The 26534-nt window shown below is 43.3% G+C and overlaps 1 protein-coding gene and 1 pseudogene across 1 annotated transcript; one reads left to right on the top strand and one right to left on the bottom strand.

Moving 5' to 3' along the window:
• Window positions 1–874: 874 nt before the first annotated feature.
• Window positions 875–20386, bottom strand: TRAF6 (TNF receptor associated factor 6). Its single transcript, XM_036326160.1, has 7 exons — window positions 20178–20386; window positions 13407–13724; window positions 9882–10032; window positions 8663–8821; window positions 6528–6599; window positions 4550–4627; window positions 875–3477 (listed from the first exon to the last, which is right to left on the bottom strand). The coding sequence occupies exons 2-7, from the start codon at window positions 13700–13702 to the stop codon at window positions 2620–2622; spliced, it is 1614 nt and encodes a 537-aa protein (XP_036182053.1). The 5' UTR covers window positions 13703–13724; window positions 20178–20386; the 3' UTR covers window positions 875–2619.
• Window positions 13850–14020, top strand: LOC118665630 (annotated as a pseudogene).
• Window positions 20387–26534: the final 6148 nt, after the last annotated feature.

The following is a 26534-nucleotide window of genomic DNA, read 5'->3' as shown; positions in this document are numbered from 1 at the left end:
CCTAGTCGATGACCAGGGGGGGTACTGACAATGCACTGGGGAACAGGGTCTCTGCATGACCTTGATTTTCATTTAATTATTATTTTTTGTTAGTCCTCACTGGAGGATATTTTTCCATTGATTTTTAGACTGGAAGGAACGGGGGCGGGGGCGAGGGGAGGGGGGACGACACACAGAGAAACATCCATGTGAGAGAGATACATTGATTAGTTGCCTCTCGCATGGGCCCTAGGGCCAGGATGGAGCCTGCAACTGAGGTACATGCCCTTGATCAGAATCAAACCCGGGACCCTTCAGTCTGGGCCTGATGCTCTATCCACTGAGCCAACCGGCGAGGCGTGATTTTCATTTTAGAACATAAACCCACCAGAGCAGGAGCCTAAATGTGGGGTGGGGAGGGAGGGTAGAGAGGTGAGTAAAGGTAAAGGTCAAAGTGACTTTCCAGTCTGGCTCTGCCTGGAACCGAAACCTTTCTTCTCCACAAAGTCTCTGCTTCCTCTTGAAATTGTGGCTGATCTTTTTTTAAAAAAAGTTATTAAATTTATTGGGGTGACATTTGTTAGTAAGATTAGTATTCAAGTGTAGATTTCTCTGATACATGATCTGCATTGTGTGCCCACCACCCAAAGTCAAATCATCTCCCATCACCATACTTTGGCCCCGTTTACACTTTCCTGCTTCCCCACCCTTCCTTTTGGTAACCACCACAGGGTCGTCTGTGTCTCTGCGTTTCAGTTTTATATCCCACATGAGTGAAATCATACCGTTTTTAGCTTTTTCTGAGGCTGATCTTGAACACTGGTCGGGGCTCTGAAATGGCTTCTTAGGAGAGGCAGTGCAATCTCTCATGGCCACACAACTTTAAACAGCCTTGTGCCAACTGTATAGTGTATGGGTCCTCTTAGATTCTTTTTTTTTTTTTTAATTTTATTATGCACCACATAATACACTGCATGCTACATAATAACCTTACAGTAGGGGTAGATCAGTCTAGCTGAGTTATTTTTCATCAATCGGGAAAATGTGTTCTTAATCATTGTTCTCTAAACTCTTCGACATATAGTGACAATTAACTTCACAGACACACCCTCTCTTTCCCACAAAGTGCACTGACAGGAGTAATAGGCAAGCCTTTTTCCCTTGCCCCGTGAGTGAAGCTGCGGGTATGCGCAGTGGCAGCCTGGGGGTGGGGAAGTGCGCACGCATGGTGGAGATCCCGGGGAGAATCTCGAACCACTTCGTGGCAAGGTACGAAGGCCCTTAGATTCCTGAGAAGAGCCCATACTAGCTGGAGGACACCCTGAGAACTAGATGTCATCATGATACTTAATACCTACAGGCCAGGGTTTAAACTAGTCCCTGAATATCCTTGGTAACACCCCGGAGGGAAATGGGGTGAATGAGAATTTAATAAACATAGAATGACACAGAAGTCATCTCTCCCTATTAGGAGCATTTAGCCACTTTAATGAATTCTACACAGTCCTCCCCAGGTATGGACTAAAGCAACTGCTCAAGCCAAGTCCTGATGTAACACTATGACTTCCAACCTTAGTTTAGTGACAGCTCAGGAAGCACCAATGATCTCGCAAGTATTAAGAAATTTTGCTCTTTGACAATCAATTTTGTTCCACTTAACTAAACCAGAGGGTGTTCAGAAAAGTTGAAAATGCCTGGTTCAAACAGCTTTTGTCACCACCACTGAGAAGGCCTATTAGCCGACTAGCTGAGCCATTTTAAATTGTTATGTTGGTAATTGTGTGTGCCTCTCCTTGTCTACAGCATTAAGCGTCAGAGAACATCTGCAGGGCTGTGGACCGCACTCTGTATTGACTAGACATCAAGGGGTTTATAGCACAACACTGAGCCGTCGGCATTCTAAACTCTGAAAATGCTACTTTGTAGTATTGAAGAAATAAGTGAGCAAGGAAGAATGAAAGGCTTTAACAAGAATTTTTCAACAGACATGTTCACACTAAAAAAAGTGAGGTTAATAGCCAGGGTTTTTAACTAGTCCCTGAATATCCTTAGTAACACCCCGGAGGGAAACGGGGTGAATGAGAACTTAAGTTTTCCAAGGATTGAAGTTCAAATCCTCTGAAGGCTACCGGTGGTCAAATAAAATGAGAACTCAGCTTTATAGTAGCAACTTCCCACTGGCACCAGCACAAGGTGGTAGTGATTCTCAAGTTTAATATATTACATACAATACTAGAAAAATAAGCTAAAGTTTTAAGGAGCATCCACTACTATTAAAAGGGCTGAGCTTTACTACTCCAACCCTGGGCTTTTGACAGAACTTTCTGGAAAAAGGCCCATGAAAGCACAACAAAGAGGTATACTAATGACAGGTAGCTGCTACCATGTGCCACAGGTGCTTCAGTAGTCAGTAGTAACAATCTTGAAAAAGCAGGGGACACGCAGAGTCCCAGGGAAAAACTGCTTTAGGTATTTGTAACAGAAACAAGTACAAGTGACAAGAGCGACCTCCTTCGCCACATTCACTGGTGGGTACCCCATTTTTCCCACTGCTTTCGTTGTTTACATATTATTATTGCGAACAGAGCAAGAAAAGGCCGTTTTCTCCAGGCTTTCAGAAAAACAAACCAACGAGGGACTCTATATCCCTGAGTCCGTGCTCCGTGGCTGGAAACCCTCCCTCCGAAGACTGCCCATGTCAAAGCGAGTAGAAACCTCACAGCGCACTAACAAAGTGTCATCCTTAATGAAGGTTCTCTGTCTTAGGGCTTCCAGATGCATAAAAGTCACATAGCCAAAACCTTTTGGGTTCCGTGGGATTGTGGGTCTCTGGAAGGCAAGCAGCTCTGGTTTGGCGTCCATGATCTCCTCATGGTTTTGCCTGATAGGTGCTTCGGACTGATCGAGAATTGTGAGGCGTATTGTACCCTGGAAGGGCCAAGGGAGGTGGCTGTCATACTCTCCTTGCATGGTGTGGACAAAGAGGGATATATAGTTTGCACAGCGCTGAGCAGTTGGTAACTGAAGGTGCAGGCGCATGCAGAGTTTGTATCCGGGTTTGCCTGTGTAGAACCCAGGGCTGTGAATGACAACAGGTTTCTCCTCTTCTTGAGATTTCAAGTGCATCCCAAAGTTACCAATCTTCCAGATGTAAATCCCATTGCACTGCTGTGCTTCTATTTCAGCAACCTTGTCCTCAAGGGTTCGAATATTTCGTTTGAGCTCACTGACATACATGCTCTGAGTTTCCATTTTCGCAGTCAGCTCCCGGATTTGATGGTCTTGTCTTACAAGGCGACCCTCTAACTGTTGAATGATCTCTTGAAAATTGTAGACCTCTGAGTTACACCCAGAGGGGACCCGAGCCAGAGATGCAGGCTCGTATCGTTGAGGCATGGGAGCTACAGCCAGGTTTAAGCTCTGAACAGCCTGGGCCAACATTCTCATGTGTGACTGGGTGTTCTCTTGTAGGTGGCGTGCCAAGTGAATCCTCTGCATCTAAAAATTAAGCACAAGCCTTAGGCTGGGAATAGGTACTGTGAGGATTAGGAAAGGGGCCTAGCCACACCAAATAAAAGGTTTTAAGTAACATCACCATTTCTCTCAATCCCCTACAACCTTCTTTGTCTCCATCATTCTCGATCCTATTGCTACTGGACAGGGTCTGGGCCCAGGATGGTCTGACCGTGGAGTGTGGTCTCCTGATTTTGTGTAGTAAAGACTTCACAACCTGAGTCTGGGTGGCTTCTGAGAGTATGTTTACTCAAGCTGGGGCAGTAAGGTAGGAGAAGCAATAGTAGAGAAAAAGTCAGAGAAAAGGGGTCTTGGAGACAGGTTCAGGAGGGTAGCCTGGGTAGAGCTGCCACTGCGTGCTGTTCCCCTGGTTGCAAGTCCCATGGGATCCCTTAAAGTTTGGGAGAAAAACAGCAAAGATACAAGGCGTGGGGAAGTAACATGAGAGAGCCTAGATGGGGCTGTTTTGGCTCTCTGAGAAATTAAAGTCACAGTGACAGTGAGCTCACTGGGCAGTCAGAGAAAATTGGGGCCCTGATGACAGGTTCAAGGGGTAAGCCTGGGACGAGCTGCCACTGCCCACCGCTCTCCTGGTGCAAGTCTTGTGGGATTCCCTTGAAGTTTAGGAGATGCACGCCTGTGGAAGAAGCTGGGGAAGGGAAAGGTGTGGGTGTGCTCCTGGGAGGGAAAGCGTGCCATATCCTTTGTCTTGAAGCTTTTATTTAACCTCTCTTTGGCCAATGGAATCCTGGGGGAGGTCTTTGGGAAGGAGCGAACAGAATATTCATTAGCTCTTCAGTATGCTGATTCATCAAAATGTGTGTGTAAAGGGGCCAGCTTTATTTCCTGGTTGTTTAGCTTTTTGAGTGTATTGAAGAGGGACGGAGACCGAGCCCAGTCCAGAATGTGTACAACATTTGCTCCTAAGTGTCCTTGGTTATGAAAGATAAACCCTTGTCAGGTACCTCCATTCCCACTGGTATTCTCCACTGCGCTAGATAAATGAATTTTCTTGATCTATATTCAAGAGTCAAAAGAAAAAAAAGAAATACCTTACCTTTTCATGGCAACCAAAAGAACTGAAAGTGCATGGAATTGGGGCTGTAGGACAGTCTAGGTCAAAATGATTAGGCATCTGAAAACCAAAGCAGAGGTTGAACAATGTTTTTCCCTGCATATCATGTTCTAGTTAATGAGATCACACTTGAAATAAAGATTTACATTTCATATAATCAAAATCATGTATTATCTATGGCTGAGCTGAATAGTTGCAACAGAAACCAGGTAGCCCACAAAGATTAAAATAATATTTACTTCCAAAAGTCACAGAGAAAAGGAAATACCAACATCACATACCATCCCCCAAATCACTCAAAATTCAATTCAAGAAAATGAATTTGTTCCTATTGCTGGGAACTGGAACGCTATAGTGGCATTTTAAGAAAAAGCACCTTCTGACGTCAGCCTCAACTGCAAACTTCACCAGGACTCTCACTGTGGCCCAGGCCATATAACAGGGACCAGCCAACTGTACACATGAAAGCCCCGGATTGTACCCGGTACTTCCCTCATGACCGCCTTTCACAAACCTTCTAACCTTTTATTAGCCTGGGCATGTTTTGACCACAATGGGAGACTCAGCTGTTAGAAAGTATTTCATAAGCACATTAATAAAGGTTCTAAAGAATGTCTCAGCTTAGGACTCTTCAAGGTAAGATCCATTATGGAGGATCATATTTGAAATTTAGGTTAGCTCTAGTCATAAATATTTCAAGTGGAAATATTAAAGACCATTTAACCCAATCTTTCAATTTTGCATAATCCAGAACAGCGGACAGCAACATTTTTTAGAAAGGGTCAGACAGTAAGTATTTTCAGCTTTGTAGGCCCTATGGTCGCTGTCCCAAGTATTCACCGCTGTCACTGTGGGAGAACACCAGGCACAGACGTGCGGACACGTGGCATGGGTGTGTTCCAATACCACTTATTTATAAAGCAGGCAGTGGGCCAGGCTGGGCCTGCAGGCAGCTCTGCTGATCCTTATCTAGAATTTCAACTTTCTTGCCAGAGATCAGCGGCAAGTCAGTGGCACAACCAGGGTCAAAACCTAAGTTTTCTGTTAACCAAGGATTTTTTCCTACATTAAGTTTTATTTTTGCTGGGTTTCAGATGCGCTGCATGGTTTCCTTTAAATATTACAGCAGAGCAGAAAGAAAAGCCAGGGAGGTGAGATTTCATTAGCAAAACAAAGTTTAACACCTTCACATAAAGACGGTTGGAAAAAAACTACAGGACTCTGTTTAGACAAATGGAAAAGTTTAGTGGAGGGACAGGTTTTGCTTGCTTCTAGTTATTATTAAGGTAATCAATTATGATCTTTGGGTTTGCAGATTTCATGGATGTATAAATAGTGACTAGTATTCAAATTGGTTGGATAAATTCCCCAAATGTCAGAAGATAGCAATCAGATGGAATTTTCCTATCTCTATTAATAATGTAAATGCAGTTTTCTACTGTAACTGCTGCCGCTGCCCCATCAGTGGTCTATAGGACAACTGAACAGAGGGGTACAGATCCTGGGAGTCTCAGAATCTCTCAGTGTGTCCCAGGGCCATGGGGACAAATAATGCTCTACCACTGAACAAACCTGCTGTCCTCTATTTCATTGGTCTTTTGGCTAGTCTCTGGATACCTACGACCCTTACTGCACAGTGTGTAAATACATATTTAAGGTGCGTTTTTTTTTCTCCCTTTAAATGGGAATTTTGATGATTTGTATCTTAAAAATTACCTGGTTTTGTCTGGAACTTGTATAAATATACATAAACATGGAGATTATATTAATGACTTTAAGTAGTTAGGGCTGAGTATTTGTTTTTCTGAAATATTCATATTTATTAATTTTATGAAAAATTTTCATAGTTCTAACACTTCTTCAACCTGTATTCATTTTGCTGTATTGATTTAATAAAAAACCGAGCCCACTCCTTTAATCTATTATGGAAATATTCATTCATGAAAAGAAATCATTATACCTGTTCTCTGATGAGCATGGTACTGCAGTATTCACAGATGACATTTGCCAAAGGACAGCTCTGGTCATGGCTCTAAATTTTAATAGAAAAATATAAGAAAAACATGAGAAAAATCTGAAAAAGCAAAAACACCCTTACTTTTATAAAAGTAATTTTTCACCATAAACAAATTAAGGACTTTGATGTGTGTTAAATAAAAAAAGTGAGAATAATATGTAAAGGTTGTTTTCTCTCCCTCTGCCAGTATAGTAAGTAATGAGATACATCTTGCGTTTCAGCTCTTTCAAAGAATACAGTACACAAAAAAGAATCTTTGAAATCACTTCTTTTAACCGGAGGCAGGGCATCTGTGACTAGTTTGGACATCATTGACCAATACTATATCTAATTCAAGCTCTTAGGGGGTTAGAGAACAGAGCACTATTAGGGCAGGAGGCCCTGGTGCTCAGATTCTCACAGGCCCTGGAAGGGTGAGCCTTGTTTTCTAAAGTACAATGAGTTTGAGAAATAACTAACCCTTCAGGTTACATCCATTTAATTTACTTAAGTTCAGGAAAACATCAATTTGTTCTAATTATGCCTCAGCCTTCTCCCCATTTTTAGCAAGTTAGCTGACTTTTTTGAACATTTCATCAACTTAATGAGTATAATATGCTTGATTGCATAAGAAAGTAGGAAAAATTACCAAGATAAACTTATAGTGGAACCTTGGTTCTCGAACTTAATTCCAGAAGCAATTTGTTTGAAAACCGAATCATTTTTTCCCATAAGAAATAATGTAGATTGAATTAATCTTTTCTAGACACCCAAATGATTCCGTTTTAACCTTTCTTACATCCAGTACATGTCTAATGTACTGTTTAATGTATAAATACACTTCTTTTCTTAAATTTATCGAACCACCCCCTACTCGCCTTAAAGGAATCACTTTTAGCATTGGGTCCAGGATGTCTTTCAGGTCAGCATGCAGTATCTTGGCTGGTTCAGTTTTTCTACCTCTTCAATTGCCTGTGATTATTGCTTCTTTCACACCCTTAGCAACATCAGCACTCTTAATAAGGCCGCTTTATGTTCTAAAATTGTGCTAATTGTTGATTTCTGCCAGCAACAAAAGCATTCTCTCCTTTGTTGCCTGAAAGACACTTTTTGCCATGCTGAGGTATCAGCATGAAAGTGTTGTCAGGTTGAAAGCCGTAGTTTGGTTCCACAACCCAGACATTTTTTCTGTGAACAACTTGGTCAAGGACCGAATTGTTTGAGATGGGAGATGATCAAGAAACAAGATTTGACTATATAAGAAATAAAGTTTAAGGAAGTATGTTAATAGTTATATGAAAAAACTGTTCTATCATCATGATGCTGTCAGGTGCCACGAAGTTTCTTTTTAATGATAACATTTTAACTGAAGTGTAACCTACTCCCCGAAAAATGAATTCATATGTGCATAGCTCAGTGATTTATCACCAAAAAACACACGTTGTGAGATTAAATTTAATTATTCTCCATAAAAGTTTTAACATCCCATTCTCTTTTTCAGAGAGTAAAGCATAAGTCTTATACAGGCATCATTCTACTTATTTGTCTCAAATCCAAGACTGATCATTAAAATATCACATAGGAAAGCAGATCAGCACGTCTTTCCTGGAAGGTTTTGTTACTTGCAGATCTACTATGCTGTTAAGTAGTATAAACAATGTTTTCTAAGAAAGTATACAGCCTGACCAGGGTGGCTCAGTGGTTGAGCACTGACCTATGAACCAGGAGGTCACGGTTCGATTCCCGGTCAGGGCACATGCCCGGGTTGTGGGCTCATCCCTAGTGTGGGGCGTGCAGGAGGCAGCCAATCAATGATTGTCTCTCATCATTGATATTTCTGTCTCTCTCCCTCTCACTTCTTCGCTAAAATTAATAAAAATGTATTTTAAAAAATGATTAAAAAGAAGATATACAAATATAAACCCCACATTTAGTCACTAAAATGGTTTACTGAACTTTCTTTCTTAAAAATCAATCTTCCCACAACTGATAATATAGACTCAGAAATGGAACAGCATCCTCATCTACTGTGAAGCCCTTAAATGTACATAAAAACAAATTAACAAGTAGTGAAATTAAGAAATCCAAGTAGTACATGCCTCTTTATCTTCAAATGCCATTGACATAGCACAGTTCTTACAAGAAACCTGTCTTCTTGGACACTCCTGGAGAATGTGAGTATTAAGTTGGCACTTTTGTAATGGACGGTTGCATTGAAGACAATTCGTAAGAGCAAACTCACAATGTGCTTGATGATCCTATAATAAGAAAAAAAAGAATTGATGAGCACCTGCTAATCTTTAAGAAATCTCTTAAATATAATCTCTTCTGACTATATACTATTCTCTCTCAAAACAGCTACTCCTTCACAAGGACCTAAGGAAAAGGGACAAGTTGAAATGTTTTAAACACTTAATTTCGAATAAATCATAAACGATACTTAATTTCTCATAAAACCACCAAGCTAAAAATGAATTTAATTTAAAAGCAAATTCTTTTACCTGATTGCTTCAGTTCATCTCAAGTTATAGAAAGACTCCATTTAGTCATTAATAAAACCCACAATTTAGAAAAAAGAGAAAAAAGTATGAGGGTACCAAGATGATGGCTATGAGACTTGTTGCTTATTTCAAAAAGAAAAATAGCCCTGGCCGGGTGACTCAGTTGGTTGAAGCATCATTCCATACACCAAAAAGTTGAGAGTTTGATTTCCTGGTCAGGGCAGACACATAGGTTGTGGGTTCCATACCCTGTTGGGGCATGTACGGGAGCCAACCAATCAGTGTTTCTCTCTCACATTGACCTGTGTGTGTGTGTGTGTCCTTCCTATCCTAGGGTGAGGATTAAAAACAAAAAGATAGAAATAAGTGAAGTTATGGGATTGAAATGTGACACTTGTATTTAAAATGCTCTTCAGTATTATAGTTAATAATGTTCACCCCAAAACTTAAAGAATACTGATTTCTTTATCATTTGGCAAGGCCAGAGAAGATGGAATTAGAAATTTCTGGTTTCTACTTATATCCAACTAGAGGCCCGATGCATGAAATTCGTGCAAGGGGCTTGGCCCTCACAGCCGCGGCATCTTGCCTCGGCCTTCGCAGCCCTGTCTTCATCCAGAAGGATGCCCAGAAGGTCACTGGGCTGTCTGGTCTAATTAGCATATTATGCTTTTATTATTATAGATGATGAAAGGATTGGCACCTCACTAAGCAATTATATGCTAGGCGTCGGCAATACACTGATGGACACAGCAAAGTCTCTATTCTCTAGGAACTGCCTTGCCTATATGCTAAGGCTAAGAAATAACTTTAGTACCTCAAGATGCCGCAGTTCCATCTTGTGCATACACCCTTCATTTGGACACCTCACCATCAGAGAAAGAATCTCTCGTTTTGCAAAATTGTCAGGAAAGAGTTGAGTTTCCAACAGTATTTCATTATCAATAGGACATTTGTGACCGGCATCCCTAAAAGAAACAAATAAGATACATACATTTAGTAGACTATTACATTAAAAAATACAAACAACTTTTACACGTTTAAACGAGTTATATATGTGTATAACTCACCACGTATACATTCTCCATTTATTATTTCCTATGGAAAATAATTTAACACATTATATTTCATAACATTACCCTCCCCCGGCCCAAATCAAAAAACCAACACCTGTCCTTTTATGGACAGTTCATGAACTGTTCCTTTATGCAATGAATGCAACTAGTACCATATTGGTGACCTATAAAAAATTATGGGATTTTATTTTAATTTTAACTTTAAAAAAATATTTTTATTGATTTCAGAGAGAAAGGAAGAGGGAAAAAGAGACAGAAATATCAATGATGAGAGAGAATCATTGATTGGCTGCCTCCTGCAAACCCCCTACTGGGGACTAAGCCCGCAACTCAGGCATGTGCCCCTGACCAGAAATGAATGTGAGATCCTTCAGCCTGCAGGCTGAAGCTCTACCCACTGAGCCAAACCAGCTAGGCCCCAAAAAACTATGGGATTTTAGACTGTGGGATAGATTTCAACAACAACAACAACAACAAAAATGAGAAAAATTAACTCAATAAAGTCCTATTTTGATTGTCCTTAAATGAAGTCAAGCTAAGGATGGGGATTTTGCAGTCTGGCAGGCCTCTGTTCTGTCAGCAGCTACACAACATGCTAGTGAGATAAACTACATATGCTGCTCGTAATACCAATAACACTTCACTAGCTCATGGACAACCAAAGTTTTCCTTTGTTTTTATGTCTAGGGGACAATTTAGTAGGGAATTAAAGGACCTCTATTTCCTCCTTCCCAGTGGTTTCCCAGTGGTTACTTAATCTTATGATGGGGAAAACCATCCCCAGGAAGTTTGGTTATCTGTCACTTCCCTTTAACTTTTTGGGATGTCTAAATCTTCACTCACAAGATGTGGCAGGTCAGGTAGACCACTGAAGCATTAATCAATCACTCAAATCATTTGCTGAGCAGCTCCTGTGTGTAAGCCACAGTGGAAATTGCCATGGTAGGTAAAAAACGGGTCTACTGTCAAACGCCTTAGAATAAAGGTCAGAGAGATAGCCAGTCTTTAATGAGGCTTCTGTCAGAATAATGGTCTTCGTATAGTCAAATCTTTTATGAGAAGCATAGGACACTATAAACAAATTTATTGACATATATACCCAAGATCTAAGTTATGGATGTCAAAGAGGAAAAAAACAAAAACAAAAACAAACTTACAAAGTAAACTGGAAACCATTATCCACAGCAAATGGAACTGGATTAGCATGTATTTTGGTTTCCTGAATGATTATAATGGATGAGAAAGTTTGAAGCTATTCTTTTAAGAACATTAGACTCAAAGTAAGTGGTCATTTTTAGCTGAGAGGGAGATAGAAAAAGAAAGCCTCAGACTTCCTTTTGTGGGTTTTACTTCCTTTTAAGACCACTGTCCATTACTTTCATGAATATCTTGCTATTAAAAAATTGCTAAAGATGATCTTCTTGGGCATATGACACTAATAAAATACATTTCTCTCTCTACAAATATCAGTGATCCATAATATGGCACATACGACCTATGAAGACTGAATCGTGAAGAAACAGAAAATCTGAGCAGATTGCTAGTATACAGAGTAAATCAGTAATCACCTCCCGAAAAACCCACACCCCTCCCAACCAACAAAAGTCCAGGAGCAGATGGCTTCACTGGTGAATCCCACCAAACATTTAAAGAAAAATTAATACCTACCATTCCTAAACTCTTCCAAAAAATGGAAGAGGAAAGAACACTTCCAAACTCATTTTATTACCCTGATACCAAACCCATACAAGGACGCCATGAGAAAAGAAAAGTCAATTTAAAAGTTGAAAGAAAAATCTGCAAGATAGCAAGTAGCCAGCTTTACCTACTTACAAATGATTTCACCAACATAACTCGATGCTTATTTACTGAACAACATAAAATCCTCCCACTACTTCCTTAGTCACCTAAAATATTCCCATCTACTTTTGAGTTAAGTAAAATGTATTTACTTCTTGGGAGATGAACTTGAATCATCGATGGACTCCCACATACCTTCATTCAGTTAAAGCAACCATGATACTGAGCACTGCTGGGTGTCAGGCACTACTTCCGGCACATAGGAAATATCCAGAAATAAAATAGCTCTCAACCCCTGCTCTCAAGGAGCTTCTTTCTTTTTCTTTTTTAATATATTTTGTTGATTTTTTACAGAGAGGAAGGGAGAGGGATAGAGAGTTAGAAACATCGATGAGAGAGAAACATTGATCAGCTACCTCCTGCACACCTCCCTACTGGGGATGTGCCCACAACTAAGGTACATGCCCTTGACCAGAATCGAACCTGGGACCCTTCAGTCTGCAGGCTGACGCTCTATCCACTGAGCCAAACCGGTTAGGGCTCAAGGAGCTTATTTCTAACTGGGTAAGAGAGGCTGGGAGTGTGGGGGGCGACAGAGGGGAACATGCTGTGGTATAAACAGGGTAGCCAGGGCACCTATGAAAGGTGAGATCTGAGCCACACTGGAGGAGTGAAAGGTGTTAGCTAGACAGTTAACTGAAGAAAGAATGTTCCACAGAGAGAACAGCAAAAGCCAATTCCCCAAGGCAGGAGCATGCTTGGCATGTTGAAGGAACAGCAAAGAGTGACTTGGTGGAAGGAGGGAATAGTGGACAGGAGGTCAGAAAACGGATTATGGATATAAGAACAGGGCCTCACACGCAGATGACTTGCTGCAATGTTCTGAGCAGAGATGACCAGGTTCCCTCTGGCTGCTACCCTGAGAACAGTCTGGAAGGCAAGGGGAGAAGCAGGCCTGCGGCTGAGCTGACGGGGATTCAGAATAGGGTGGCAGCAGTGGAGGCAGCGAGAAGGGATTGAATTTTGGATATATTGTAAAGGCAGAGGCATCGACTAATACTTCTTTAAAAATACTGGTTATTTCACTTTTGTCCACAGATATCAGATAACAGACAGAATTTAATGTGGCTAAAACCATCTCTGATCGATTATAGAGTCAGCATTCTTTGTATGGTTGAGCTGATCATACTCCACTATCACTTAAGGTGTTATATTATTTTCTTAAAGCATAGAGAACTTATTTATCTGAGAATCAGAGGAGGGTAGAAGACAGACATTACCTTTTATACCACAGTAGGAACTAGGGTAAGAATGTAGATGTCTCAAGTTTCTGTCCAGTGTTCTTTTTCCTTGAGTAGGTGTTTACATATAAGACTACTCTTGGGATGACCCGTGTCCTGTGCAATATCGTTCTCTGTATTTGGTTCTGTTATAGGACACACAGTTCTTTTCTTATGCTCACGTACCTTATCGATTTGGTGATGCAGGCTTTGCAGAACCTGTGGCCGCATGGTGTCTGCACTGCTTCCCGTAACGCCATCAAGCAGATGGGGCATTCATACTTGCTTTCCAGGGGTGGATCAAACTCGACGTCGTACCCCTGGATCTCTTCCATGAAAGAGCTGGAGAGATTCCCTGTGCTGGCAGTGGCGCCCACGCTGTCGTCTTTTGCTGCAGCACTACAGGAGCTGGCCATGGCTGCGCAGCAGTCGCTCTCAGACTGGCTGGAGGCACAGCTGCTTTCAAAGTTTAGCAGACTCATAGTAACGAGCTTATCAATTACTCTGTAAAAATAGCAAGAGAAAAATGCCTTAACATGCATACACATACACCGTAGCTTATCGAGGCAGGTCACCTCTTCGTTGATATAGAAAAGCTGCATTAATATTATTTATAGAAAACTTTACACATCGCTTCTCGGCCTTTTGGCTAAGATCAAGTGTAGAAAACTTTACAAGTTTTTTGAGCTTTACTTCATGACTAGTATTCTATAGTAAGTGAAGGAGTTCAAGATCTAGTAGGTAGATAGAATGTAAAGTTAAAAGAAGAAATGACCTCCATTGATACTGAGCTATCTCACAATTATGTTTAAATTCTGTTTCCTGTGACTGAAGTCAAGAATTTACTTTTCTTTAATTTTTTTTTTTAAGAATTTACTTTTCATATCCTTAGTACTCAGCACAAGATCTTTCACATAATAGGTGTTCATTAAGCATCTGCTGAAGCACTTATTACGCTGCTGAAGTTCCCTCAAGTATCCTGAGCTAAAGAGAACAGTAGGACCAGCAGGCAGTGCAAGGAAGAGCAATGCACAAGGGATTAGATCAGGGGTGGGGCCCGTGGGCCGTATAAGGCCCTTGAAATCATTTGGTCCAGCCCAGCTAAGGCAACCGCAGGCAGGACTCAAAATGCAATAAATCTAGGAGCTTCTTTCACAGCAACATAAAGTTACATGAAGTGAATTATATTAAGCGAATGATGTTGTAAATATCCAGATGGCCCTCAGCAGAAAACAGGTTCTCCACCCCTAGGTGAGATGATCATGTGCAAGTATTAGGCATGTGGTTTGGTGCCATTTAGCCATTTGGATCTTGGTTTCTTCTTCTAGATCTGAAATTCCACAAGTACTTCCAAATGTTCATTGTGGAGATTTCTATTATGTAGAAAGGACAGAATTTTGAAAAAGTATATTGGTATGTCCTTTTGCCTTCAGTCATGTCAAGTGACTCTATTTCATCATGTGACAGGAAAAACAAGTGAGATTTCTGTTGTCTATGGAAAACTACTGGTTTCGTGGGTAGGTGGGACGCCTTCAAACTCTAAATCATATGATATTATTGAGTGAGAGACTAATGTCTAAAGGCAATTCACGGCCTATTGACCAGGTCTCTGCAGTAGACTGTGGAGAATTCCCAATATGTGCCAGATATAGTTCTAGAAACAGAACGCAAGCTTCGGGTCAGAATGGTGAACAATCTTCCCCCTGGGTTAAGAAAGCAACCCTCTAGCCTTGTTTTGGCCACCAGAGGCCTCTTTTTCTTCTGCTCAAAAAGATTTTGCACACAGTCTGATGAGCACCTGCAAAGGTCGAGGCCCTGTTCTGGCTTGGGGGGCAGGACAGCCAAGTGGTGAATGGCAGAGAGGAATCAATGGGCTGGTATGTGAAAGCACTCAGAACTGTGCCTGGCAGTAAGAACGAGTCACTGTTCTGTGCAGCTCTCTCGAGCAATTTTATGCAGTAATTTCACTGCCCCCTCCCCTTTAGCAAAGTGGAAACCCTGGAACTTAAAAAGGTGAACTAACTTGCCCAGGACTATTCAACTAATCAGTAACAGAGCTGGAATGAGAACCCAAGTCTACCTGACCCCAGAGCCTGTGCACTTGGTACTATTACCATGTTTGCCTCTTCGAGTTGCGACAAATTTGTCTATAAAGCTGCATTTAAAATTTCTTTCCCTTTATTTTTATTACACTAGACCAGTGGTCGGCAAACTCATTAGTCAACAGAGCCAAATAACAACAGTACAACGATTGAAATTTCTTTTGAGAGCCAAATTTTTTAAACTTAAACTATATAGGTAGGTACACTGTTATTAACTTAATTAGGGTACTCCTAAGCTGGCCTTTGCTAAAAACGTCCTCACTCTGATTGAGGTACGTTCGCTGAGGTCGACCCCTTCCAACTCTCCCATCCACACTCGTCTTGTATACTGGTTTCAGATAGACGAGTGTGGATGGGAGAGTTGGAAGGGGTCGACCTCAGCGAACGTACCTTAAAACAATGTACCTCCCCTGCGCCGCGTCTCCTGTAGCCCGCCTGCGCCCTGTCTCCCGTCGGACCAACACCCCCCCCTTCTTCTAACGCCACTTCTTCAAAACAGACTTGCCCAGGCCGAAAACTGACTTCTGCATATGGGCCACGAAGTTTCAATCGCATTGTATGTACGCGCCCGCAAGTGGTATTTTGTGGAAGAGCCACACTCAAGGGGCCAAAGAGCCGGATGTGGCTCGCGAGCCGCGGTTTGCCGACCACTGCACTAGACTAAGGTGCTGACCCTCCAGCTTCTACAAAACATGACCTGTCTAGCATTGTCATTCTGGATTGATAGAATTTCAAAGAATCAATAGAGAAAAAAATGGCATTTTATTTTACATTTGAAATATTATTTTCGAAAAGTTAAAAATATGCCGAAACCGGTTTGGCTCAGTGGATAGAGCGTTGGCCTGCGGACTGAAGGGTCCCGGGTTCGATTCCGGTCAAGGGCATGTACCTGGGTTGCGGGCACATCCCCGGTGGGGGATGTGCAGGAGGCGGCTGGTCGATGTTTCTCTCTCATCGATGTTTCTGACTCTCTAGCTCTCTCCCTTCCTCTCTGTAAAAAATCAATAAAATATATTTAAAAAAAAAAAGAAAAGTTAAAAATAGCTCCCAGGCCCTGGCCAATGTGGCTCAGTTGGTTGAAGTGTTGTCCTGTACACCGAAGGGTCATGGGTTCGATTCCGGGTCAGGGCACATACCTAGGTTGTGAGTTTGGTCTGGTTCCCGGTCTGGGAGAATACAGGAGGCAACCAATTGATGTCTCTCTCTCTCTTTATCTCTAAATATTAATAAACATATTCTCGAGTGGGGATTAAAACAAAAAATAAAAGCTTTCAAAGCCTTGTTATAGCTAATTCGGATTCCTAGGGAAGACTTGGTACAAGCTGAGAGGCAGCAAGGGATGGCAAGATAGTGGCAAACAGAACTAGTCATGTACCTGTGGTCCAGGATGGGGCAGAAGGCCCTGATTATACCCTCCAAACCTGAGGACATGTGACACTATTATGCTACACTTAGGGCTTATAGCCTTTGTTATTTTTCTTCCCATACACATTTTTGTGTCCAGTTACTTAGGTAAATCTCCTAGAAGTAGAATTATTAGGTGAAAGGGTATGTAACTTTCTAAGGCAACCCACTGATGTCTGGTTATCCAATATGTATCAAAGGCTTTTTAATTCCCACTCCCCAAAAAAGTTTGAGAGAGACCATTTTACTGCATACCTTTGACAATTCTAGGTATTTTTATCTTTTGGATCTTCAACCACTTATTTTTTAAAAAAAGTAAAATCACTTTGAGAAATTAGTATTTGTTGCTTCGTTGTACAGAATATATCAAAGTCAGAAGAAAAAAAGCAACTTACTGAGCAAAGTCTACTTTTTCTGCCCAACTGTTCAGTTAAATTCAGTTTACTGGGTAGTCTATATACTGCCCTCTTGCAGTCCAGTTTGAAAGAGTTGAAGGTATTTTGATTTAAAGAGACCTTTTATAGCGAATGTGTTGTTAAGAAAACCTGTCTTATCGGTCACAATTCCTTAAAACGAATTCCACTGTAGGAATGCAGTGTTAAGAAATGGAAGTGAGCACTCTAAACATCTAGCTCAGTGGTTCTCAACCTTCCTCATGCCGCGACCCTTTAATACAGTTCCTCATGTTGTGGTGACCCCCAATTTCACTGTTACAAATTGAACATAATGAAAGCAGAGTGAGTAATCACAAAAACAATATGTAATTATATATGTGTTTTCCGATGGTCTTAGGCGACCCCTGTGAAAGGGTTGTTCGACCCCCAAAGGGGTCGCGACCCACAGGTTGAGAACCTCTGATCTAGATGTATTCGATTTTCACATTACTTTTCATGCTTTAAGAAGTAACACAGAAGCTCTACATCCTCCAAATAAATTTTTCAGATAGTTACGCTCTGTGCCTGCAGTATACAGACCCACGTAATTGTACTGCGAAGAAAAAGTTAAGCTAAAAGGGTATTTTGAGTGCCATTCAGTATGTATGTTTACTCTTTCTTTCTAGCAAGTTAAAACATTTCCCCCTTTATTTTAGAGACTGGCATAACGACTTAAGTGAAAATCCCTTTCCGAACTACAATCACGATGTTAATTAGCACCGAGGGAAGAATAAAAAGTGCTTTGAGTCCACTGTAGACGGGAACAGAACACGATCCGACACCCATGCAGGAAACGTGCTCTTTCAGGAGTCTTTTTACTTTATATGGTGTCACGGATATCCACCTCATGAGCTGCTCCCAACGCAGGCTTTGCCTCCACAGAAGCTCTGAAAGATGACAGGGTGGGGCCGTATTATAATAGAGCCAGAGCAGTCATTTCAGGGGAACTGTCCTGCGTGTCTTGTGTTTCTTTATCTTCCAAACTTCATATTCCACCTATTCGTCTCTGGGAATGTATTATAATCCAGAGAGAATACTGTTAAATGTCTTGGGGGGTGGGGAGTAGGGTTTCCCTAAGATCAACAGGTGCTAATGAGAGAAATGTCTAAGCTAAAGAAATCAACAGGTCCTATCATGAATTGGTCAATTTTAAGTCAGCAGAAATTCATTCGTGGCTAAACAGATGACTCATAAAGTAAAACCATGTAAAAGGATCATGCATCATAGAAATGTACACTTGAAACCTACATAATCTTACTAACCAGTGTCATCCCAATACATTTCATTTACAATATTTTTTAAAAGAAAAAGAAATTGCCTTTAGTTTGCTGCTAGCTTCAGGAATAGACAGGAACTGTTTGCTGACTCCTTAAAGTCTATTCTTAAAATGCAAAGACCTGCAGAGATGCAAATGCTGCCCAACAGTCAGCTGTCTTGATTTTGAATACAGAGTCAAGGGGCAGTCCCCTGCCTCGGCACTAGTGGTTCACACGATTTCTTTCAAAATCCACGGGGCCCAAAACCGATCGATCGGCATCGTTCTCAAACAAAAGACCCTCAGGTTGCAATCCTGCAACACCGCGAAGGACACGCACAGCGTGTGCGGGTGGAAACTCGGATCATCGTGTGCCCACAAGGGCCTGAAACCACCTCTCCCTGGAGCTACGGAGAGCGCGGCCCCCCACCCCCACCCCCGCCCCGGGCAGAAAAGCCCCTCCGCCTCCCCCGGAGTCGCAGGGGAGCGGGCCCGCCCGGGGCCAGGTGCGCGGGCCGGCACGAGCCCTTCTTAGCGAGTTTTTCTGGTTCCTGTGGCTTTGGAGCGAGACGCCGAGTGACGCGCAGTTCCCGAGAAACGGGGGGAACGCGGGCACGGCAGGCTCCGCCGCCGGCGCTGCCGGTGCTTTCTGCCCGCGCCCGTCCGCCTCCGGCCGAGTTCCGCTAACGCCGGTGCCGGGAAGGGCCCCGCGCCGCGGCTGGAGCCTGGCCCGCCGCGCGGGGCGGGGAGGAAGGCTCGTGTCATCGAACCTTTTTTATTTTTTTAAACTTGCTGCCTGGGACCTCAAACGAGTTCACCGGGGAACCCAAAAATAGCTCTCCCATGACAGTGGCCGAGGCACTCGCTGGGAACTGAAAGGGAGTTTTTCTTTTTTCTTTTAAAGCCGGTGTCGGCTCGGAGGGACGGGAAAATCCAGGAGGCAACTGCCTTTGCCGGGAAGGGGCTGAGCTGGTGGGCGCGGGGCTGGCTCCCGCCCGGGAGTGGGAGGAGCTGCGAAGGAGGACCCGCGGGCCTGGGGAGCAGAGGGGAGGGTCCCCGACCGGTGGGAGCAGAGGGGAGGGTCCCCGACCTGTGGGAGCAGAGGGGAGGGTCCCCGACCTGTGGGGGCGGAGGAGACAGGGGAGGGTCCCCAACCTCGGGGGGAGCGAAGGGACAGGGGAGGGTCCCCGACCTCGGGGGAGCGAAGGGACAGGGGGAGGCGTCCCCGACCTCGGGGGAGCGAAGGGACAGGGGAGGGTCCCCGACCTCGGGGGGAGCGAAGGGACAGGGGAGGGTCCCCGACCTCGGGGGAGCGAAGGGACAGGCGAGGGTCCCCGACCTCGGGGGAGCGAAGGGACAGGCGAGGGTCCCCGACCTCGGGGGAGCGAAGGGACAGGCGAGGGTCCCCGACCTCGGGGGAGCGAAGAGACGGGGGGAGGGTCCCCAACCTCGGGGGAGCGAGGGGACAGGGGAGGGTCCCCGACCTCGGGGGAGCGAAGGGACAGGCGAGGGTCCCCGACCTCGGGGGAGCGAAGGGACAGGCGAGGGTCCCCGACCTCGGGGGAGCGAAGAGACGGGGGGAGGGTCCCCAACCTCGGGGGAGCGAGGGGACAGGGGAGGGTCCCCAACCTCGGGGGAGCGAGGGGGCAGGGGAGGGTCCCCGACCTCGGGGGAGCGAAGGGACAGGGGAGGGTCCCCGACCCCTGGGAAGCGAGAGGAGAGGGGAGGCCGCGGCTGACGGGGCCGTCGGAAGGGGACTCACCGCTTTCGTCCTCTGGCCGCCGCCTCCTCCGCCCGCACGACTCCGCTCAGCCAAGGCAGCAGGAGAGAACGGGCACTGCGCTCCAAGCCGAGGCGGCCCGGACGCCGATCTTTCGGCCCGCAGGCCGCCGCTCCCGCGTCCCCGGGCCTCCGGGAGCCCCAACTCCAGCCGCGGAGGCCCCTACTTCCGCCTTCCCGGCCCGCCCGGGCGCTGGGGCGGGGAGGGGGCGGGGAGGAGCGGCCGGGCCGGGGCGACCCCTGGCGGCGGTCCTCCACCTCTGCATGCTGCGTGCTGCGGCGCATGCGTAGGCTGGGCCAGCTGTCAACCCGGAGCTGGGGCTGGGCTTCTCTCCCACAACCAGGGCGATGAGATCTGCCCAGGAGAAACCCCTAACTGGGTTAGATCACTTGGCCATCCAGAATTCTTAAATACCTCCCAGACTCCACCTCCCTTGCCAGGAAAGTTTTCATGATTGGCAGAATCCTCTGTTATCACCTGGTCCTTCCCCTTCGACCAGTCCAAGCAAGCAAGCCCATATATGAAATATTTTCCCCCTCCCCGAAACTGCTGCCAACGATACCACCCTTTTTCCTGTGAATGTCACCAGAAAGCTATTTTGAATTCCTTGTTTAACTGATGCAGATCTCTAAGGAATGTAACAGGCACTTTGCAGGGAAGGCACACAGGATTTCCACCCACCGCTGCAAACTTGCCTCTTGAGAGAGGCATCACAGGGTGGTGGTTTTTACATACACATATTCTAAAACCAGAGTACTTCATTTAAATCTAGCGTTCCCCCCTTTATCAATTATAATCTACTTCAATTTTTTAAATTTCATATTAAAATGAGGATGATAATAGTACCTACCTCACAGGTTTGTTGGAAAGGTGAGATTAACTAGCTAGTAATGTAAATACACTATGTATAACCATCTAGGTAAGCAATTTTCAACCAGTGTGCCGCAAGAATTTTTAAAACATGCGATACCTGACTATTTAGCCTGGGGCACTGACCTCTTTTTCCCTTAGATTGTCAAATAAAAAAAATGACAACAGCCAACACGACATAGACATCCGGTGTGAATGAATCAAAATTACACCTTTTTTTTTTGTCAGATGGGCAAAAAATGTAATCTGTTTTTTTTTGGTTTGCCGTAGAATATTAGTAATTAGTTTATGTGTGCTGTGAGGTGAAAACGGTCGAAAAGCGCTGGTCTGTGATATAATATGTGCTAACAATACTGTATTTCCTGCTTTCTAGTTGCCAGTGTTCATAGCAAATGCTTATGTTTTTAAGATAGGAACCTGTCACTGGTTCTCAGACTCCATCTGCCCCCCCTTTCTTAAAAACATATTTTGAAATATTTAAGACATAAAAAGAAGTACACACACACACACACACACACACACACACACACACCCTTGTGCTTGCCACCCAGCTCAAGAAATAAAACATTGTCAGTAGACTTGCCAGGCCCTATGGGTCCCCCACCCACCTCTTTCTAAAACTAAATCACTTATGGATGACAAAGAGAACATTATATGAAACTGAGAGATGGAGAAAAGGAAGAGCAAGGGAGTTAGACTCCCCCCTCTGGTTAGTATGAACTCTGGAGCAAGTTATTTAACCCTCATGGGCTTCCGCTTCCTAAACCATAAACGCAGGGATAACATTTACCTTCCAGGCTGTACAGTCACAATGCCCAGTTTTCTGAAATGCTGCTAATTTAAAATATTTTGCTCAGCTGTCCTTCTATAAGTACCTCAAAGTGTACAAAAACATCACCACATTCCAGGATTGATTTTTTTTTTTTTATGTTTTACTTGAGAAATGAAATAAGATACACCTTGCAGACTATTGCAGGTGAGGGTGGGCAGGTGAGAGATTCTTTCCCCAAACATTTAGCAATAAGGCAGATGTTTAATTATAAATAAGAGTTAAATTATAAAATTAAAACACAATTCATTTGTTCTGAACGCTTATTGAACAACCATGATGTGAGTGTGGCAGACAGCCGCGGAGATGTATTTTCCCCTGTGTGACCCCCTTCTACAGTGAAGAGGGTGTAACCAAGAAGATGTGAAAATGACAGAGTGTGCCTTCCTAGGCCAGGCTGACTCCAGGGTTTCCAAGGAGCCTCGTCCGGAATTCGCAGCTGCTAAGGGAGGATTTCTTGGACAGCCAGGAGAGATTCAGGAAGAAATATTCTAAGTGACTGCATCTCATCTCATTCAGAAAACAAACTCAAGGCAAACCAGTTTTCTTTTTCTTAAAAAAATATTTTTATTGATTTCAGAGGAGAAGGGAGAAGGAGAGAGCGATAGAAACATCAATGCCTCCTGCATGCCACCCACGGAGGGTCCAGCCTGCAGCCCTCAACCAGCCCACAGCCCACAGCCCGCAGCCCGCAGCCCGCAGCCCGCAGCCCGCAGCCCGCAGCCCGCAGCCCGAAACCAACCCTCAACCAGCCCGCAACCCAGGCATGTGACCTTTCCAGAATCAAAGCTGGTACCCTTCAGTCTGCAGGCTGACGCTCTCTTCACTGAGCCAAACTGGGTAGGGCAAGACAAACCAGTTTTCTATCTTTCCTTCCATCAAACTAACACACACACTCTCTTTCTTTCTCTCTGTCTCTCTCATTCTTCCTTTCATCTGAACATCCGTTTGTTTATACACTCATCTATCATATTATGTTTATTTCAGAGTTAACATTCACAAATAAGATGGTTTTCCTGATGCATGCTATTAGATTGATTTTTGACTGAAAACTGATGGAAAGTGAATCTGATTGGTCGAATTGGTTTGTCAATGAGGACTGGCTTGGTTAATTAGATTATATAGTAGATTTCCCTCCGTAAATTGAATGAAAATTGAATAATCTATCTGTGGAGCTCCAAACTTTTGTCAAAAATATGTAAAGCACCTGTGAAATATACACCATGGTAGAGTTACAGTCTTTGCAATTATTTGAACTTATAAAATATTGTCTGTCACATGCCAACCTAAAAGTATGCACTGGAATATGTCATCTTACAAGAGCACCTTAAAGTCGGAATCTTTCTCACACGAGACACAGGAAGAGCAGGAAAGTAACTATAATAACCCTTTGATCCAGTTACAGACCGGGAAAGACGCAGTTCATCAGAAGAGGCATTAGTGATGACGGAGCCCAGAAAAAGTCAGAGCGATGCAATGGGGCATTTCCCACCTGCCTTCTGCAGGGAGGAGAAGTGCCCTGCCTTGAAATGTCCCCTTTGTTGTCCAGGAGTTTTGGAGATGGCCTGATGCCTTGAACCTTTGACTTGCGAAAGCAGTTACCTATTGAAGGGATGTACTTGCGTTAACAGTGGCCAAATGGAGCCAAAGGAGCACGTGAAGGGATGTTATCCAAGAGAGGATTCTGGCCTTGGAATAGGTTTCAAGTACAATAAGTTCCAAGGTAACCTCCACCATTTCTCCCTCCCTCTTTCCACCCCATTCTACCAAAATAAGGGAAAGATCTCAGAGAGCAGAGGAGGGAGAAGGGATGACCAGTGAAGGGGGTGTGGGGGGTAGGGGTGGCAAAGAGGGAAGGTGAGTGAGTTGTGTAGTCTTGTGGGTGTGTGAGGTAAGGCTCCTGGGGGATTTCAGACAGTAATAACAGGCTTGGGTGGTGTGCCCTGGGTTCAGTCCACTGTCTAGGCCAGTGATGGCAAACCTTTTGAGCTCGGCGTGTCAGCATTTTGAAAAACCCTAACTTAACTGGTGCTGTGTCACATATAGAAATTTTTTGATATTTGCAACCATAGTAAAACAAAGACATATTTTTGATATTTATTTTATATATTTAAATGCCATTTTTAACAAAGAAAAAGCAACCAAAAAAATGAGTTTGCGTGTCACCTGTGACGCGCGTGTCATAGGTTCGCCATCACTGGTCTAGGCTGAGAGCTGACAGCCACTAGGAAGCAGAAGCTTAGTTTTGGAACCCGCCTTGGAATCTGCGGAAGTTCCCAGTGTTGTCCTTGGCAATCGGTAAAGCCTGTCTACTAGCAAAGGGGTAAAAATACTTGGCCTTCACTCTTCACCTTCTTCCCAAGTCCCAATCAAGAACCCAAATGTTTTGTGGCACAGTCATTTTTCCTGCTCTTAGAGAAAGGAGGGGATTTTTTTCTTCTTCTTCATTTGGAAAAATGGGGAGGGCAAACAAATTTCCACTGCCTTGAAACCAGTTTTTTTATAGTTTCACCACTGCTCATCAAGCAATGTTGAGATGATAAGTTGACCCAATTTATTGCTTTCCTTGAGGGAAAGAATGTTCCAGCCATAGGATGCATGTATCTGATCTATTTGTGAGCTACATTTTTGATATAAATGAATTGCTTTTGTCTGGGTTTGTTGACTCACTCACCTTCCTTCTTTGCCACCCCTCCCCCCTGCACCGCCCCCCCCACCCTGCCCCCTCCCCCCCCCCCCCACTTCACTGGTCATCCCTACTCCCTCCGCTGCTCTCTGAGATCTTGCTTGCTGACCATTTTCTAAGACACACCTGGTGGATAAAATCAGTTTTTGGACTGACAGAGCCAAGGATATAATCCCTTATGACTTCTCTTTGTACATTCTTTTCTGGATACCTTACAAACAATTACTATTACAAAATCATCCAAAACATGAAATATAGCTGGAAGAAGACTACTGTCCTTTAGTGTCATTGTTTAATGTGTTCACCTAATAATTATTTATATATGACTGAGAATTCACCCATGTTTGACTTTGCTATTTACTATTTGATTAGAGACCGGACACTGAGGTTACACATTAACTTAGATGTTTTTGTCCAGTAAAAAGCCAAACCCCAGAGGTTAATGCATTAGAAGATATTAACTGGTTTCATATCTATTTAGCAGGGAAACTAATTTCAGCATTCCTTTGACTGACTATATAAAATCTCTATTTTTCCAAGTTCCCTTTGAACTAGCTTTATCCTCTTGCTGATTCATTAATTAATGGATGGGATAAAATCTTTGATGTGTTCATTCTATATGTTAATTCTTATTTGCTTAGCAGTTGTGTTTAATTTTTTGAAAATTATTTTGACATTACAACATTCCTGCTTGAGTCTGCTTCTTTCCAATTTTTGCGTATCGAATAAATCACTCAGTCAGATTTTCGCGTGTTTGACCTCTTGAATGGGAAATGTTGAATCTTTCCGGACATTGGGATCCCTTATTAAAAACACACACAAAACAAACAAACAAAGCAAACTTGAGCCCAGCGGAGTGGCCAGTGGTTGAGCATCTACCTATGAACCATGAGGTCATGGATGAGGTCATGGTTCCATTCCAGGTCAGCCTGGGTTGTGGGCTTGATCCCCAGTAGGGGGTGAGCAGGAGGCAGCCGATCAATAATTCTCTCTCATCATTAATGTTTTTATCTCTCTCTCCCTCTTCCTTCCTCTCTGAAATCAATAACAAAAACCCCAAAAAACTTTAATCATGACATCGTAGCACAAAACCAAAAATGTAGGTTTAAAGTTCTGGCTTATGCATATTCTGGAACAACTAGAGGCTAATAGTTCAGGAAGGTTCTGAGTTCCAAAGCCTCATTTGTGTGTGTTCTTACTGGTTGATGGTGTGGAGACTCTCACAGCAGCAGCAGGAGAATCTGAGACAGGACAAGAGGAAATGTCCTGACTGTGGCTTGAGCAGCGTGGTGGGAAGAACAGGAGACATATTTCCAGTGTTCTTGATGCTAACTTACTATGTAGTTTCCCCCAAAAGGCAATTAAATGAATAATATTAGTTTCCTTGAATTGCCCAAAATGTAGTTGAAATAATGTCTCTGATGCAACAGTATTATTTTCAGTAATTGTGTCTTTTCATTGCAATATGAATCAAAGTCTTTTGCAGGGCAGACTTGTAAACCAGTCTCAATGTATAACACTGTTTTTATAGAAAATATGTATTTTGTTTGGAGCAACTAAATAAAAATGCTTTGGGGGAGAATATACAATTCTTTTATAGATTGAGAACAGCCAACCATGAGACAGTGAGGTTCTTTACAATGACAAATTAATTAAAATCTGCTTCACTATAAGAGGGAATAGAAAGTGTGTGTGTGTGTGTGTGTTAATGCTATTACACCTTTTAGAGTTTTGTTTTGTTTTTAATCATATAGAGTAGGTCACATTCCAAGTTCCTCTGAAGCCTTTGCCCGAATTTGCATTTTTCCTATGGTGTAAATACATTGTTATTTTAAAGAACAAATTAATTTTCAATTTCAGTATTTCATCCACCCAAAATACCATACTTTCATCCCAATTTTTGCCAGAATGGAACATATTTCTTTCTAGATTTTCTAAGTAGAACATTGCTTGA

Source organism: Myotis myotis, unplaced genomic scaffold (genome assembly GCF_014108235.1).
Source record: "Myotis myotis isolate mMyoMyo1 unplaced genomic scaffold, mMyoMyo1.p scaffold_m19_p_10, whole genome shotgun sequence".
Lineage (NCBI taxonomy): Eukaryota > Metazoa > Chordata > Mammalia > Chiroptera > Vespertilionidae > Myotis > Myotis myotis.
This window is presented reverse-complemented; position numbering and strand designations above follow the sequence as displayed.

Bases quoted from the DNA above. Each gene is read 5' to 3' on its own strand.
- TRAF6 (XM_036326160.1), bottom strand. From the start codon at position 13,702: ATGAGTCTGCTAAACTTTGAAAGCAGCTGTGCCTCCAGCCAGTCTGAG. The intron at 6,600-8,662 runs GCATGTACTACT...ATTAAAATTTAG, and splicing joins TGGCATTTGAAGATAAAGAG to AGCCATGACCAGAGCTGTCC. The intron at 3,478-4,549 runs GTAAGGTATTTC...CTTAATTTTTAG, and splicing joins CTTTTGGTTGCCATGAAAAG to ATGCAGAGGATTCACTTGGC.